Genomic DNA, 15,962 nt, shown 5'->3' on the forward strand with positions numbered 1-15,962 from the left:
GAGTGAGGTCATACAAACAAAAGAAAGAAAAAAAATGAATCAATGCCAAACCAAACTGCTGGAACTAACAATTGTAAAATCCAAACCAAATACACCATGCAAAGAAAAGTAACAACTTATGTCTTGCTTGGAAAGATACACAAAATATTATTATGAAATAAAAGAAGATAATCACTTAAGAAGATAGTATATATAAGCTATGTTCAAGTTGTATTTGAGCTTTTGAAAACATGAACAATTCTAGGAAATTGGCTATTCACCAAGAGATACAGAAAACTCTAAATGCTAGGAAAACAGGAACTCACGGCTAAGACAAGACAGAGGCAACAAACTACCGAACTAAACAAAATAAACTTAGAGAAATGATCACATTTTTTACAATCAAAGGCACCAAGATGAACAAATAAGCATGTATTTAGCATAATTAGACTATCTGACTAGTTTAATACAAAGTAGAAAACGAAAGAAAATAAAGAAGTCATGTTTAACTAGTGAAACAACGAGATTAGATTTAAAACAAAACAATCATGTTCCATGTCTCATTTTTGAAGCCAAAATGATTCTAGCCTGTAAATTACTAGACACATATAAGAATAAGCTAACAATGAACATACGGGTCAAGCCAAAATTAGATTATGACGAGTTATGAACATGATAATAACAAGTAACAACTAAAAAAATTCAAGAGAAACACAGCCAACATTTAGGTTGGCCAGAGCATGAATGAATACTATGAGATTTGGCTGACAGAAGGGCATAAAAAAAACTACGGAGAGGAAGACTCAGAACACAACAAAACAAAGAAGAAACTGAACTGCATAGTTAATAATCTTGGAATGGAACTAAATAAACTTCAAATCCATTTTTTAGACACAACAAAGCATAGATTTAACTACAGTATAGATACAATCTAATTAATGAACATAGCAACCAAATATAATCAATGCAAAACTCATTGATATGGGATTCAAACTTGCTGCCCAAAACTCACAAGAAAACAAGATTATGGACAAGCTAACCACATAATCAACATACTCTCGTTGACAATCCTTGTATAGAGTATCGAATACACAAAATATATTACATTGAAACGGAGTATAAAAGGAAGAGAGGATACCTTTCTTGGGGCAGCGAACTCGAGACGACGATGAGCTTGAGAGCAATGATTCTTCTACCACAAGATTCAAGTACAAATAGACAGCCAAGAAGTTCAAAACCAGCTGCAAACTATATTTTAGTGATTCGCTTGAAACTTTCTAGTGTAAAGTAATTATCGCTTCAAAACTCAACTCCCCCGCCTCTCCCCAAATTCCTTGAGCATGGGAACTATTTACAGGGGAAGAACATAGAAATTTTGGTGGGAAATCCATTGGATTTTTGAAAGAAAGAGTTTGAAATTATTCTGTTTTGCTCCTTTTCAAGATCAACAGTAAAAGGCATGGGGGAGTTGTATCTTTACTCTGAAAATCCGCAAAAGGGGGAAAAGTGGATGGGAAGGACGACGATGGTACTGTAGCGCCGTTTGGAGATAGAACCATCCGACTTTGAGGAAAAGAAGAAGAAGACGTACAAAGGGTACTGTTGGATGCCACTTCTCACTGGAAATTACGGCGATGGTGAGGGGATGGTACTGTTGGCATGATTTTCGGGTTTGGTCAACCATGATTTGTTGCTTGATTTATGTGGAAGAAGATATGGATTTCTTCCCTAATTTTCTGGGTTTTCAACGTGAAGAAGAAACAGGTGGGATCGGTTCGGGTATTTCTGCTGGGTTGGGAATGAGAAGTGGGCTGCTGAAATTGTTTGGAAAAGAATTGGGCCTGGGAGGAGTTGGGCTGATGGAATGAGATAACAAAGAGAGGAAATTGACTCTAAAAAAAAACTTGAAGAGAATTGGGCTGGATCACTGAAAGTAAGAAGAGTGGGAATTAATTGAAATGGGCTGGGAATAATAAAGTAGGCTGGAATGGGCATGTAATTGGGCCTGGGGCGTCTGAAAATAAAAGTGGGCATGGAATAAATGAAGAATTAGTATGGGCTGGAAATTGTTGTTGTAGTAATATTGATGGGCCTCTTTTATTATAAGATAAGAAATTGGATATGGGCTGGTGCAGATTATAGAAAAGGCCCAAAGCTAAAATCTTTTGGTGGATTTAAAGTGAGATATAGCTAAGTGAATTAATAATTTAGCCAAATCATATTTAATTTACAAAATTCGGTTAAATCTTAAATAAGACGAATTAATATTAATTAATTAAAGAGCTTCCTAATTTTAAAAAAAATAATAACAATTTTAGTTGTAAACTAGTGATATAAAAAAACATAATTTAAACTAAAATAGTTTAATAGGATACTTACTAATATTAAAATATTTTATAGATGGTTTTTTTTTTTTTGAATAATCATAAAATATACTAATTATATACATAATTATGTAAAATATATATATTATCTAAAAGTGAAATCCTTACATATCTCAGGCTATATGAGAATTCAGGCCACCTGTAGTTCGATAAGCTTGATTTAACGCACGATTTTATAAGAATTCAAAAGCCACATCGATACCGAATTATGAAGGTATCGAAATGCTCGAGAATAAAATTGGAGAGGGAATGTTGGAATACAACCGAGTTTTCAACATTGAACCAGCCTACATATCCTTAAACCTAAGGAATCAGGTTGTTTGTAGTTCGACTCGATCGGTTGAAAAGGAAATCTATTATGCAAGATAACCTTTGGTTTGGAGGAGTGAAAAATAAAACGAGTGTGGAAAATAGGCTTGCAACCTCCTAGCCATGAATGTGGAGCTCTTCACATCCATAAATAAGAACTTACATGGACATAATTTCCAAAGTTCGTGGTGCGCTGTCACTCAGATTAGAAAGTTGCCTCTGGTGGATGCGAAATTGAAATCGATGAACTAAAAGAAAAACCCACACACCTTTTGATAGAGGTGTGGTTTGATTGTGGTGGAAGTTGCTCCTTAGCTCGCGTCCTAAGAGTTTGACACTCCTCTTTGGACTATGTCCCAGTTCGCAGCGAAGAAAAAAGTTCCACGTTGTGCTGCATCCCTTTTGATGTCATCCGCACCATGTTGGAACTTAATTGTTCTCCTTGAATATTTTACATTAACTTCTATCAGTTTGGCATAATGCAAATAAAATATGTATCTCATATTTGCGACATGACTGTTCACTGTACTCTTCTTTTAGTATAGCAGTGGTGAAAAATAGACTAATGTTTCTTGATGGTTGAATATCATGGCCCTCTTGGCATTTGAATACAATGTCCTTCTTGGCATTTGAATATGAATGGCCCTCTCGGCAGTTTGAATATGAATGGCCCTCTCGGCGTTTGAATATGATGGCCTTCTTGGCTTTTGAACATGATGGCCCTCTCGGCAATTTGATATGAATGGCCCTCTCGGCAATTTAATATGAATGGCCTTCTCGACAGTTTGAATATGCATGGCCTTCTCGGCAGTTTGGATATGAATGGCCCTCTCGGCGTTTGAATATGATGGCCCTCTTGGCTTTTGAATATGATGGCCCTCTCGGCAATTTAATATGAATGGCCTTCTCGGCAGTTTGAATATGAATGGCCCTCTCGGCGTTTGAATATGAATGGCCCTCTCGGCGTTTGAATAACAATGACCTTCTTGGCATTTGAATATGAATGTCCCTCTCGACAGTTTGAATATGAATGGCCCTCTCGGCATTTTGAATATGAATGGCCCTCTCGGCAATTTAATATGAATGGCCTTCTCGGCAGTTTAAATATGATGGCCTTCTCGGCAGTTTGAATATGAATGGCCCTCTCGGCGTTTTGAATATGAATGGCCCTCTCGGCGTCTTGAATGCTATGGCCTTCTTGGCATTTGAATATGAATGGCCCTCTCGGCAGTTTGAATATGAATGGCCCTCTCGGCGTTTGAATATGATGGCCCTCTTGGCTTTTGAATATGATGGCCCTCTCGGCAATTTAATATGAATGGCCTTCTCGGCAGTTTGAATATGAATGGCCCTCTCGGCGGTTTGAATATGAATGGCCCTCTCGGCGTCTTGAATGCAATGGCCTTCTTGGCATTTGAATATGAATGGCCCTCTCGGCAGTTTGAATATGAATGGCCCTCTCGGCAATTTAATATGAATGGCCTTCTCGGCAGTTTAAATATGATGGCCCTCTCGGCAATTTAATATGAAATGCCTTCTCGGCAGTTTAAATATGATGGCCTTCTCGGCAGTTTGAATATGAATGGCCCTCTCGGCGGTTTGAATATGAATGGCCCTCTCGGCGTCTTGAATGCAATGGCCCTCTCGACAGTTTGAATATGAATGGCCCTCTCGGCAGTTTGAATATGAATGGCCCTCTCGGCAATTTAATATGAATGGACTTCTCGGCAGTTTAAATATGATGGCCCTCTCGACAATTTAAGATGAATGGCCTTCTCGGCAGTTTGAATATGAATGGCCCTCTCAGCAGTTTGAATATGAATGGCCCTCTCAGCAGTTTGAATATGAATGGCCCTCTCAGCAGTTTGAATATGAATGGCCCTCTCAGCAGTTTGAATATGAATGGCCCTCTCAGCAGTTTGAATATGAATGGCCCTCTCAGCAGTTTGAATATGAATGGCCCTCTCAGCAGTTTGAATATGAATGGCCCTCTCAGCAGTTTGAATATGAATGGCCCTCTCAGCAGTTTGAATATGAATGGCCCTCTCAGCAGTTTGAATATGAATGGCCCTCTCAGCAGTTTGAATATGAATGGCCCTCTCAGCAGTTTGAATATGAATGGCCCTCTCAGCAGTTTGAATATGAATGGCCCTCTCAGCAGTTTGAATATGAATGGCCCTCTCAGCAGTTTGAATATGAATGGCCCTCTCAGCAGTTTGAATATGAATGGCCCTCTCAGCAGTTTGAATATGAATGGCCCTCTCAGCAGTTTGAATATGAATGGCCCTCTCAGCAGTTTGAATATGAATGGCCCTCTCAGCAGTTTGAATATGAATGGCCCTCTCAGCAGTTTGAATATGAATGGCCCTCTCAGCAGTTTGAATATGAATGGCCCTCTCAGCAGTTTGAATATGAATGGCCCTCTCAGCAGTTTGAATATGAATGGCCCTCTCAGCAGTTTGAATATGAATGGCCCTCTCAGCAGTTTGAATATGAATGGCCCTCTCAGCAGTTTGAATATGAATGGCCCTCTCAGCAGTTTGAATATGAATGGCCCTCTCAGCAGTTTGAATATGAATGGCCCTCTCAGCAGTTTGAATATGAATGGCCCTCTCAGCAGTTTGAATATGAATGGCCCTCTCAGCAGTTTGAATATGAATGGCCCTCTCAGCAGTTTGAATATGAATGGCCCTCTCAGCAGTTTGAATATGAATGGCCCTCTCAGCAGTTTGAATATGAATGGCCCTCTCAGCAGTTTGAATATGAATGGCCCTCTCAGCAGTTTGAATATGAATGGCCCTCTCAGCAGTTTGAATATGAATGGCCCTCTCAGCAGTTTGAATATGAATGGCCCTCTCAGCAGTTTGAATATGAATGGCCCTCTCAGCAGTTTGAATATGAATGGCCCTCTCAGCAGTTTGAATATGAATGGCCCTCTCAGCAGTTTGAATATGAATGGCCCTCTCAGCAGTTTGAATATGAATGGCCCTCTCAGCAGTTTGAATATGAATGGCCCTCTCAGCAGTTTGAATATGAATGGCCCTCTCAGCAGTTTGAATATGAATGGCCCTCTCAGCAGTTTGAATATGAATGGCCCTCTCAGCAGTTTGAATATGAATGGCCCTCTCAGCAGTTTGAATATGAATGGCCCTCTCAGCAGTTTGAATATGAATGGCCCTCTCAGCAGTTTGAATATGAATGGCCCTCTCAGCAGTTTGAATATGAATGGCCCTCTCAGCAGTTTGAATATGAATGGCCCTCTCAGCAGTTTGAATATGAATGGCCCTCTCAGCAGTTTGAATATGAATGGCCCTCTCAGCAGTTTGAATATGAATGGCCCTCTCAGCAGTTTGAATATGAATGGCCCTCTCAGCAGTTTGAATATGAATGGCCCTCTCAGCAGTTTGAATATGAATGGCCCTCTCAGCAGTTTGAATATGAATGGCCCTCTCAGCAGTTTGAATATGAATGGCCCTCTCAGCAGTTTGAATATGAATGGCCCTCTCAGCAGTTTGAATATGAATGGCCCTCTCAGCAGTTTGAATATGAATGGCCCTCTCAGCAGTTTGAATATGAATGGCCCTCTCAGCAGTTTGAATATGAATGGCCCTCTCAGCAGTTTGAATATGAATGGCCCTCTCAGCAGTTTGAATATGAATGGCCCTCTCAGCAGTTTGAATATGAATGGCCCTCTCGGCAATTTAATATGAATGGACTTCTCGGCAGTTTAAATATGATGGCCCTCTCGACAATTTAAGATGAATGGCCTTCTCGGCAGTTTGAATATGAATGGCCCTTCTCGGCAGTTTGAATATGAATGGCCCTCTCGGCGTTTGAATACAATGGATTTGACTGTGAATGTTGTATTCTTTGGTCAAGTAGATATGTTTCACTCATAATTTGATATTTACTGATAGGCTCTCCCGAAATAGTTGGTTGATAAATATATTATCTTTGATGATCTTATTTATTCCTGCATCCATAAAAACAATGTTAGTTTTGGAACACTGATCTGTGTTGATTTCTTCCAATCGTCTTGCTTCTTATCTTGCTATCTTTGGAAGTTTGGTTGACTCTACGAATCGCTATAGACAAAAGACAAGATCATATTTAAATTAAAACACTTGTTATGTACGAAGTTTTTAGAAACATAGTTTTAAAGAAAATCTCTGCCAATTAATTGTCACGACATGCACGACACAAACAAAACCCTTTGTCTCAGATTCTGTCATGATAGGTATCTTGTTGGAATTTCAGAACTCTTTGTAAATATATTCATATTGAAGTACTTGAAGTTGACTCTGACGTTCCGAGTACCCTTGATGGAATTTTTGAGGCCTTCCTCAAAAATTCTGTCCCAGTAAATGTTTTAAAAGAAATTTGATGGTAATCACGAAGGTCATGATATCTTGCAATTTTTTGATATTTCCTCAAAATCATACTCTAATCGGATATTTTGATATGATTTTTGACCCTTGTTTGTAAGAAAGATTTCTTCGTGTAGAATTTTGAGATCCTCTAATAAATTCTGTCCCAGTTTCCATTATGAAGGGAAATGGAAATCTTATTGGGAATATGACCGAACCTTTGTGGCGCCAATGTATCCCTTTGAGGCAGGAATCAGGTCAAATGTAGTTCCCCTATCGATGGTTAACATGAATAAGGAATTTTGATAAGAAAACGACCGAGGCCGACATAGGCCGCCTACGTATCTCGTTTTTGAGAATTTAGGTCGAACATAGTTCAAGTAAAGAAGGAATGTCCCAAAGATTAATGAGACAATGAATACAAAAAAATTGCGATTACAAGGAAATAAAGAAAAGAAATAACATTCTTCAAATGTAATATCTCTTGACGACATCTGAATTGATAGCTTTTCTCCATACTCTACCGTCCATCTCTGCTAGGACCAAAGCTCCTCTTGACAATACTTTGTGGACAACATACGGTCCTTGCCAATTAGGTGCAAATTTCCCTTTATATTCCTCTTGATGAGGGAAAATGCGCTTCAACACCAATTGACCTACCTCAAATGTTTGAACTCTTACTTTCTTATTGAAAGCATGAATCATTCTCTGTTGATACAACTGGCCGTGAAAAACGACACTCATTCTTTTCTCATTAATCAATGTTAACTGCTCATATCGATCACGAACCCATTCGGCATCGCTCAATCTAGCTTCGTGAATAATCCTCAAAGACGGTATCTCAACTTCAGCCGGTATGACTGCCTCTGTTCCGTATACTAACAAATACGGAGTTACTCCAATTGAAGTTCGAATTGTGGTGCAATAACCTAGCAAGGCATAAGGCAAATTTTCATGCCAACATTTGTAGTTGTCAATCATCCTTCTCAATATCCTCTTGATGTTCTTATTGGCACCTTCCACAGCTCCATTCATTTGAGGACGATATGCAGTTGAATTACGGTGGGTAATTTTGATTGTTCACATATCTCTTTCATCAAATGACTGTTAAGATTTGCACCATTGTCCGTGATGAGAGACTCAGGAACTCCAAAACGACATATCAAATTATTGCGAACAAAATCAGTCACAACTTTCTTCGTGACAGCTTTATAGGAAGCAGCTTTGACCCACTTCGTGAAATAATCAATGGCGACCAAAATAAACCTATGACCACTGGAGGCAGCAGGCTCAATTGGTCCAATAACATCCATGCCCCATGCTACAAATGGCTAAGGAGAACTCATTGCATTGAGCTCGTGAGGAGGTACTTTGATCAGATCTCCATGTACCTGACATTTATGACATCTTTGGACAAATCGAACACAATCATTTTCCATAGTCATCCAGAACTATCCTGCCCTTAAGATTTTCTTTGCTAATGTAAACCCATTCATATGCGTCCCACACACTCCAGCGTGCACTTCTTCGAGCAATTTTGTGGCTTCTACAGCATCCACACATCGTAGTAATCCCAGATCAGGAGGCCTCCTATAAAGAATCTCCCCATTCAAAAAGAAGTTGTTTGTCATTCTTCGAATTGTTTTCTTTTGGCTGCTTGTTGCTTTTTCAGGGTATTCGCCAACTTCTAGGTACCTTTTCACATCGATATACCATGGATTTCCATCCGATTCCTTTTCCACATGTAAACAATGCGCTGGTTGTTCTTTTAAACCTATCCCAAGTGGGTCAATGTAACTCTTTTTTGTGTGTTGTATCATGGAGGATATGGTTGCGAGAGCATCAGCAAACTCGTTTTGTATTCTCGGGGTGTGTCTGAACTCGGTCTTCCTAAATCTTTTACATAACCTCCGTACCAGTTGTACGTAAGGTAAGATTTTAGGATTCTTCACGGCCCATTCTCCTTGAACTTGATGAATCAACAAGTCTGAATCACCAATTATCACTAATTCTTGAAAGTTCATGTCAAGAGCCATTCTGATGCCAAGAATACAAGCTTCGTACTCAGCCATGTTATTAGTGCATCGAAATCTAAGCTTCGCTTTCGCTGGAAAATGTTGTCCTGATTCAGATATCAATACCGCTCCAATTCCTGATCCTCTAGAGTTAACTGCTCCATCAAAGAACATTCTCCAACCAGGATATGATTCTGATATGTCTTCCTTTAAAACAATACTTCTTCATCAGGGAAATACATTTTAAGTGGTTCATATCCTTCATCTACTGGGTTTTCAGCAAGGTGATCGGCCAAGGCTTGGCCCTTGATTGCTTTCTGAGTCATGTATACAATGTCAAACTCACTCAACAACATTTGCCATTTTGCTAGCTTTCCTGTGGGCAATTCCTTCTGAAATATATAATTGAGTGGGTCCATTCTTGAAATAAGATGTGTTGTATAAGCCGACAGATAATGTCTCAATTTTTGAGCAACCCAAGTCAAAGCACAACAAGTTCTCTCTAAGAGGGTATAACGAGCCTCATACGATGTGAACTTCTTGCTCAAGTAGTATATAGCTCTCTCCTTTCTTCCAGTTTCATCATGTTGTCCCAACACACACCCAAATGCGTTGTCAGAGACGGATAAATACAATAACAAAGGACTACTCGCGCGTGGTGGCACCAATACTGGCGGATTTGAAAGGTAACTTTTGATAGTGTCAAAAGCCTTCTGACATTCTTCGGTCCACTTGGTTGGCGCATTCTTTCGTAACAACTTGAATATGGGTTCACAGATCACCGTTGATTGGGCTATGAATCGACTGATGTAATTCAGTCTCCCCAGAAAACTCATTACTTCCTTCTTAGTCTTTGGAGGAGGCAAGTCTTGAATTGTCTTGACTCGATACCTCTTCTACTAACTATGAAGCCGAGTAACTTCCCTGCAGGTACTCCAAATGCACACTTGGCTGGGTTCAACTTCAAATCATACCTACGTAACCTGTCAAAGAACTTTTCCAGGTGCGTCAGATGATCTGAACTCTCGCGGGATTTTATGATGACATCGTCCACATACACCTCAATTTCTTTGTGGATCATATCATGGAATATGGTGGTCATAGCTCTCATGTAAGTGGCTCCAGCATTCTTGAGGCCGAATGGCATCACTCGATAATGGTAGACTCTCCAAGGGGTGATGAATGCTGTTTTCTCTGCATCTTCTTCATCCATTAAGATCTGGTGGTATCCCGCAAAACAATCCATGAAAGATTGCAACTCATGCTTGGCACAATTATCAATGAGTATATGGATGTTTGGCAACGGGAAATTGTCTTTTGGACTTGCTTTGTTGAGATCCCGATAATCCACGCATATCCTAATCTTTCCATCTTTCTTCGCTACTGGAACAATGTTAGACAACCAAGTGGGATACTTAGTCACTTCGACGACCTTCGATTCAATCTGCTTCATGACCTCTTCCTTTATTCTTAAACTCAGATCAGGTTTGAACTTTCCGATTTTCTGCTTTACCGGGCAATACTCTGAATTGATAGGCAACCTATGGGAAACAATATCAGTGCTGAATCCTGGCATATCATCATAAGACCAAGAAAACACATCGATGTATTGTTTGAGCAGATCGACCAATTTTTCCTTTTCTATTGCTGTCAAATGGATACTGACTCGGGTTTCTCTAACCGACTCGTCATCTCCTAAGTTGACTATCTCTGTCTCATCCAGGTTGGGATTTTTATTATCTGCAAGGTTCCTCAAGTCATCAGTAAGGTGTTCAGGCATCATAGTTTCCTCATCATATTCTTCACATTCATCTTCATTGACTTTACTTAGTTCATCGTGTTCGTGACATGTCATGACATTGGCAAGTGTAGATTAGTTTTTACTGAAAAGTAAATAAAGCAATCATGTTAGATAGAAAGAATTTAAATGTATATATTGTAAAGTAATTTGCAAAGGCAAAATAAAAAATAAACGAGGCTTTTCATTGGAAAAAAGGCATACAAACTTTGATCATGACTCATGTCAACGTGAGTCATTTCCTTTTTAAACATTACGATGAAAATAAAGTGACATAAAAGGTTGTTTCGGGCCTCGTCCGAACTAGACCGATTTTCAAAAGTAAAACTTCAAATCTTGTCTTTGTCTACCAAGCAATTCGATGAATCATAAGTGGAGTGGCCACCCAATTCTGTAGCATCTCTTCAGGTTTGGCATCTCGGATGGTGGGTGTCGCAGTGCATTCTTCCAAGATCACAGCACAATCTTCTTCATCAAACAATCGTCCCATCCCTTCTACTAGACCATCACTCTCGGACTCTAAAGCTTTAGCAACAAATAACTGGTACAATTCTGGAATAGGCTTTGGTATATCAAGGCCATGTTTCTTCCTTGCTTCTGCTTCGAATAATTCCTCCTTTGTTGGGGTATAACCAACGCCAAAGCGGAAATTTTGAAGTGGGATAGGAAGAGGTTCGGATATGCCATCCAAATTCTTGCCTAACCCACGTCCAGGCTCAAAACCGCTTCTTAGCATGGTTGTGGCAAGCATTTTATACACCGACGACATTGGTGTTTGCGGTGTTATATATTCAAAAGCAGCATTCATTATCTCCACCATGTGAAAGGCAGTACCTTGAGATGAATCGTCAATAACGGGAACAGAGAAGCCAGGGTAACTACGATTATTCCCTTCACCATGAATGACAATTTCATGGTCCTCCCAGATGAACTTCAAGATTTGATGCAATGTGGATGGAACTGCTCCGGCCACATGGATCCATGGTCTTCCTAGCAACATATTGTAGCTTGTGGATATACTCATCACTTGGAATTCAGTGACAAATTCTGCAGGCCCCATTTGGATACCCAAGTCTACCTCCCCCATGGTCTCTCTTTGCAAACCATCAAACGCCCTTACATTCATGCGACTTTGACGGATTTTTCCAACATCATGATTTAGCTGAGTAAGGGTTGATAACGGGCAAATATTGAGTCCTGAACCATTATCAATCAATACTCGAGCTACAAACTTGTCCCTACATTTGACAGTGATATACAAGGCACGGTTGTGCATCATTCCCTCAATTGGTAACTACTCTTCTCGAAAAGAGATTTGGTGACTCCCAATGACATGACTAACCATAGTTGCCAGATTATCACCACTTGTTCCCGTCGGTACATTTGCTTCATCGAGTACCTTCAACAATGCTTTCCGATGGTACTCAGAACTCATAAATAGAGCCCAAACAGAAATTTTGAGCGGGAATTTTCTCCAAATGCTTGACAATGGAATACTCCTTAGGCTGCATTCTTCGCCAAAACTCTTCAGCCTCACCTTCTGTGATCGGCCTTTTTTGGTTCTCCTTTCTTCGTGTTTCTTGAGCTAACTCTTCCGGAACATAGCATCTTCCAGAACGTGTCATCCCTTGAGCTGTAGCCGCCTGGACAATGAACTTTTCTTTGGGCTGCTCGTTGTTTCTTTCCTTTGCCAAAGCAAATGCCTGATGAGGTGCAGTTATTACAACAAACTCTGGATGAGCCTTTATGGTGAAAGAGGCCACTGTTGGTATGAGTGAGTTGACATTTGTTTTACCGACGGTCCCATTAGCGAGCCAATCTTCGTCGCTTTCAATCATATTGATGGTCGCTTCCCCATGATTCGGTAATGGGTTAAGATTCACATTGGGGGAAGGGGCCTGAAGAGTGATGACTCTATTATTGATCAAATCTTGAATCTTATGTTTTAAATTGATACACCCTTCTGTATCATGTCCTGCTCCTCCAGAATGGTAAGCGCATCGTTGATCCTCTCGAAAGAACTTTGTTGTGGGATTAATTGTCCTTGCGTCTACTGGTTGGATCAATCCAGCTGCTCTCAAACGCTCAAAGAGTTGGGTACGCGTTTCTGCCAAAGGAGTGAAAACTCTGGGAGGCTTTCTTTCTAAGTTAGGGCGAGGTAAATTATTGGTATTTGGGTTGCTTTGTCCAGGACTTTGGTAGGCTGGTATATTGGCTTGGTGATTTGGTGGTGTATTTTGGTAGGTTGGTGGTTGATTTTGGTAGATAGGTGGTGATGGTTGGTAGTTCTATTGTGCATAGTAGATTGGAAGTGGAGCTTGTGGAGGTTGTTGGTAATTATTAACGGTGGAGAATCGGTTGGTGTTTCCAATGGCAGAACCAGACCCAAAATACCTTGTGGCCTTGACCTTGGGCTAAAAGATACAACGGAGACATCCTCTTTCTTTTTCCTAGCAAATCCTGCGGCCATGGATGGTGAGGATTTGTTGGCGGCCTGCAGAGCAGTGAGACTCGTAACCTTCCCAGTTTTAAGTCCATCTTCTATGGCTTCTCCCATTTTGATTAGATCCGAAAACTTTTGTCCCATCATGGGCAACATCCTTTCATAATACTCGGGCTCTTGAGTTCGAATAAAAGCAGAGGTTATTTCGCTTTCAGTCATCACAGGTTGTACCTTTGCAGCTTCTTTCCTCCAACGACACGCATATTTACGATAGTCCTCCGTGGTCTTTTGCTTGATTTTTTCCAAATAGTATCTATCAGGGACTACTTCAACATTAAACTGGAGCCTTTCCAAAAAATCTTTGGCTAGATCCCCCCATGTAGACCACTGACGGAGTTCTTGAGACGTGAACCATTCTAACGCCTCCCCACTCGGGCTTCGACTAAACAACCTCATAATTAATGCATCATTTTTCCCAATACCCACAAGTTTGTCACAATAAGCTCGCAGGTGAGCCATGGGATTGCCAATACCATTGAACGTTTCAAATTTTGGAATTTTGTAACCTTCGGGTATTTCCAAATCAGGGTGCATGCAAAGGTCTTCATACTCAAGTCCTGTGATTTTCCTTGAAGTTTGAACACTTTTAACTGCTTCAGAGATGGCCTCCTTCATGACATTCATTTCTTGTTCACGCTTTTCTTCTCTGAGCCTCCACTCCTTTTCCATCTCTTCATAGTGATCCAGCTCCGGTTGAACAGGAAAGCTAGGACATGGTTCAGGGATTGTGTAGGCTGGTGGAATTTGGAATGTTACGGAAGGGTATGTCGGTTGGTTAGGCAAAACACGTGGATTATTGGAGATTGAGGGTGGGATTTGGTAGGTTGGCGTGAAATTTTGGGAGTGATTAATGTTAGGTGCTTGGTTCTGATTTGGTATTGGTTGTGGTGTTTGGTAGGAAGTGCTGGCGTAAGGAGCGTTGGATACAGTTAAGTCAATGGTATGAGGATTAGGAGTGGAAGTGATGGGTCCTGTGGTATGGATCGGGAAGTAGTTGGGTAACGGAGAACTTAATGATGGAAAATGAGGAGGAGGTCTTCTAGTTTCAAGGGGTGGTTCATTCGATGCAATGGCCAGTTTTGCCAAATCTTTGGTTTGTTGAAGCTCTTCTTGTATATCTGTAATTCGTTGCATTAATTGAGAGATCAACTCACTCTGATCAGTGAGTTCAGCATTTCTGATGGTCACATCGACTATTCCCGTTTCTTCAGAAGTACCAGTCATTTTGCTTTTGCCTTTATCCAAAGAGTGATCAGGGAAGGATGGTATGATTGCTTTAGATCTTGTAAAGTAGGGATGGTCTGCCAGTTTGACTTCAACACAGATCAGTGTTTACCTGTAGAGAAAAATCACTCCAAAAACACATATGTTATTCTTTGTTTTTAACGAGATATGCAAATAATTGACAAAAATAAAAAACAATAATAATAATAATAATAAACACATAAGTGTCATTTTGCTTCAAGCAGATTAATCCACGGTAATATTTTGGGTGAACGGGTGGACTCTAATGGAAATGAATCTTTCTGTGATAAAATTAGGAAGGTCGACTTGCGTAGAATGCTGTTAACTTCTTCCACTCATGAAATTTTCAGAATCTTTCACTAATAATAAAAATTAATAAGATAGGGACCGAGCCTTAAGTAGGCTGCCTACGTATCCACCAAGGAAATCAGGCCCGACGTAGTTCGAATTACATAAGATAACTTAAACCTACCCTTCCCGAAATTGATAGAGAGACTAGGCTCGATAAGAGCTTCTTACATACCCCCTTATGGGCTCAAGTCTCGCGTAGTTCTTGATTACAAATAAACTTAAACATAAGAGATACATTACATGAACCTAAATCTACCCCACACTTCTTTATTTCCCTTTCAACCGTAGGGTGACGATCCAGTGCTCTCATCATCTGAACCTGCTTTTGTTTTTCCTTTTCCTCTCATGGAAGAAGCATTCCCAAAATTTCTCTTTTTAATGGCTCGTTCAATTTCGGGGATCCTTGCAGTTGCTTTAGTGATATTAATTATCTCTTGATTTATTTTTGCAATCTTTCTTTTCACTGAGGCTGTTTCCATGTCAACCTCAATAATTCTCTCTCGTAGCGTCCATTCAATTTGGTCCAGTATTGCAAGTCTTCTTTTGGCTGCAACTATCCTCTCTTTAGTCTTGATAATTTTTTTGAACATTAACTCTTTAGTTTCTCTGTCACTAACCGAAGCACTGGGTGAGATTGGTGCTTTGACGTCTTTTTTGGACATCTAGCAAATTGACCTTCCTGTGATGGATGAATAAAAATTTAAGAAATTTGGAGTAAATGGGTATATATTTCTGAGAAACTCGAACGACACTTCAAGAATGATTTGGACGGACTTTATTGTTGTGAATTTTGATATATTCTTAGGGTGCTCTAAAAATAATAGTGGATTAATTCTGCTTTAGACAAAACAGCACATCACAACACACAACAATTATATCAAGTAGTAAATAATTTATATCGCGTCCTAGGTTTGTGACCTTTTTATGCCAAAGGTAGGCCTAGACGTCAAACATAATGTGATTATGATAGATTGATCCAAGCCATTAATTTGTGACAACTCGAGTTTGGAA

The 15,962-nt window shown here is 40.0% G+C and overlaps 2 protein-coding genes across 2 annotated transcripts; both read right to left on the reverse strand.

The window, feature by feature from the left end:
• Nucleotides 1-7,507: 7,507 nt before the first annotated feature.
• Nucleotides 7,508-8,074, reverse strand: LOC114075256. Its single transcript, XM_027913757.1, has one exon. The coding sequence runs from the start codon at nt 8,072-8,074 to the stop codon at nt 7,508-7,510; it is 567 nt and encodes a 188-aa protein (XP_027769558.1).
• Nucleotides 8,075-8,490: 416 nt separating this feature from the next.
• Nucleotides 8,491-9,228, reverse strand: LOC114075257. Its single transcript, XM_027913758.1, has one exon. It carries the CDS (start codon nt 9,226-9,228, stop codon nt 8,491-8,493), a length of 738 nt encoding a protein of 245 aa, XP_027769559.1.
• Between the last annotated feature and the right edge of the window lie 6,734 nt (nt 9,229-15,962).

The sequence above is a fragment of the Solanum pennellii genome, chromosome 12 (genome assembly GCF_001406875.1).
Source record: "Solanum pennellii chromosome 12, SPENNV200".
NCBI classification, from domain to species: Eukaryota; Viridiplantae; Streptophyta; class Magnoliopsida; order Solanales; family Solanaceae; genus Solanum; species Solanum pennellii.

Coding starts and splice junctions, on each gene's coding strand:
- LOC114075256 (XM_027913757.1), bottom strand. CDS start 8,074: ATGAATGGAGCTGTGGAAGGTGCCAATAAGAACATCAAGAGGATATTG.
- LOC114075257 (XM_027913758.1), bottom strand. CDS start 9,228: ATGTTCTTTGATGGAGCAGTTAACTCTAGAGGATCAGGAATTGGAGCG.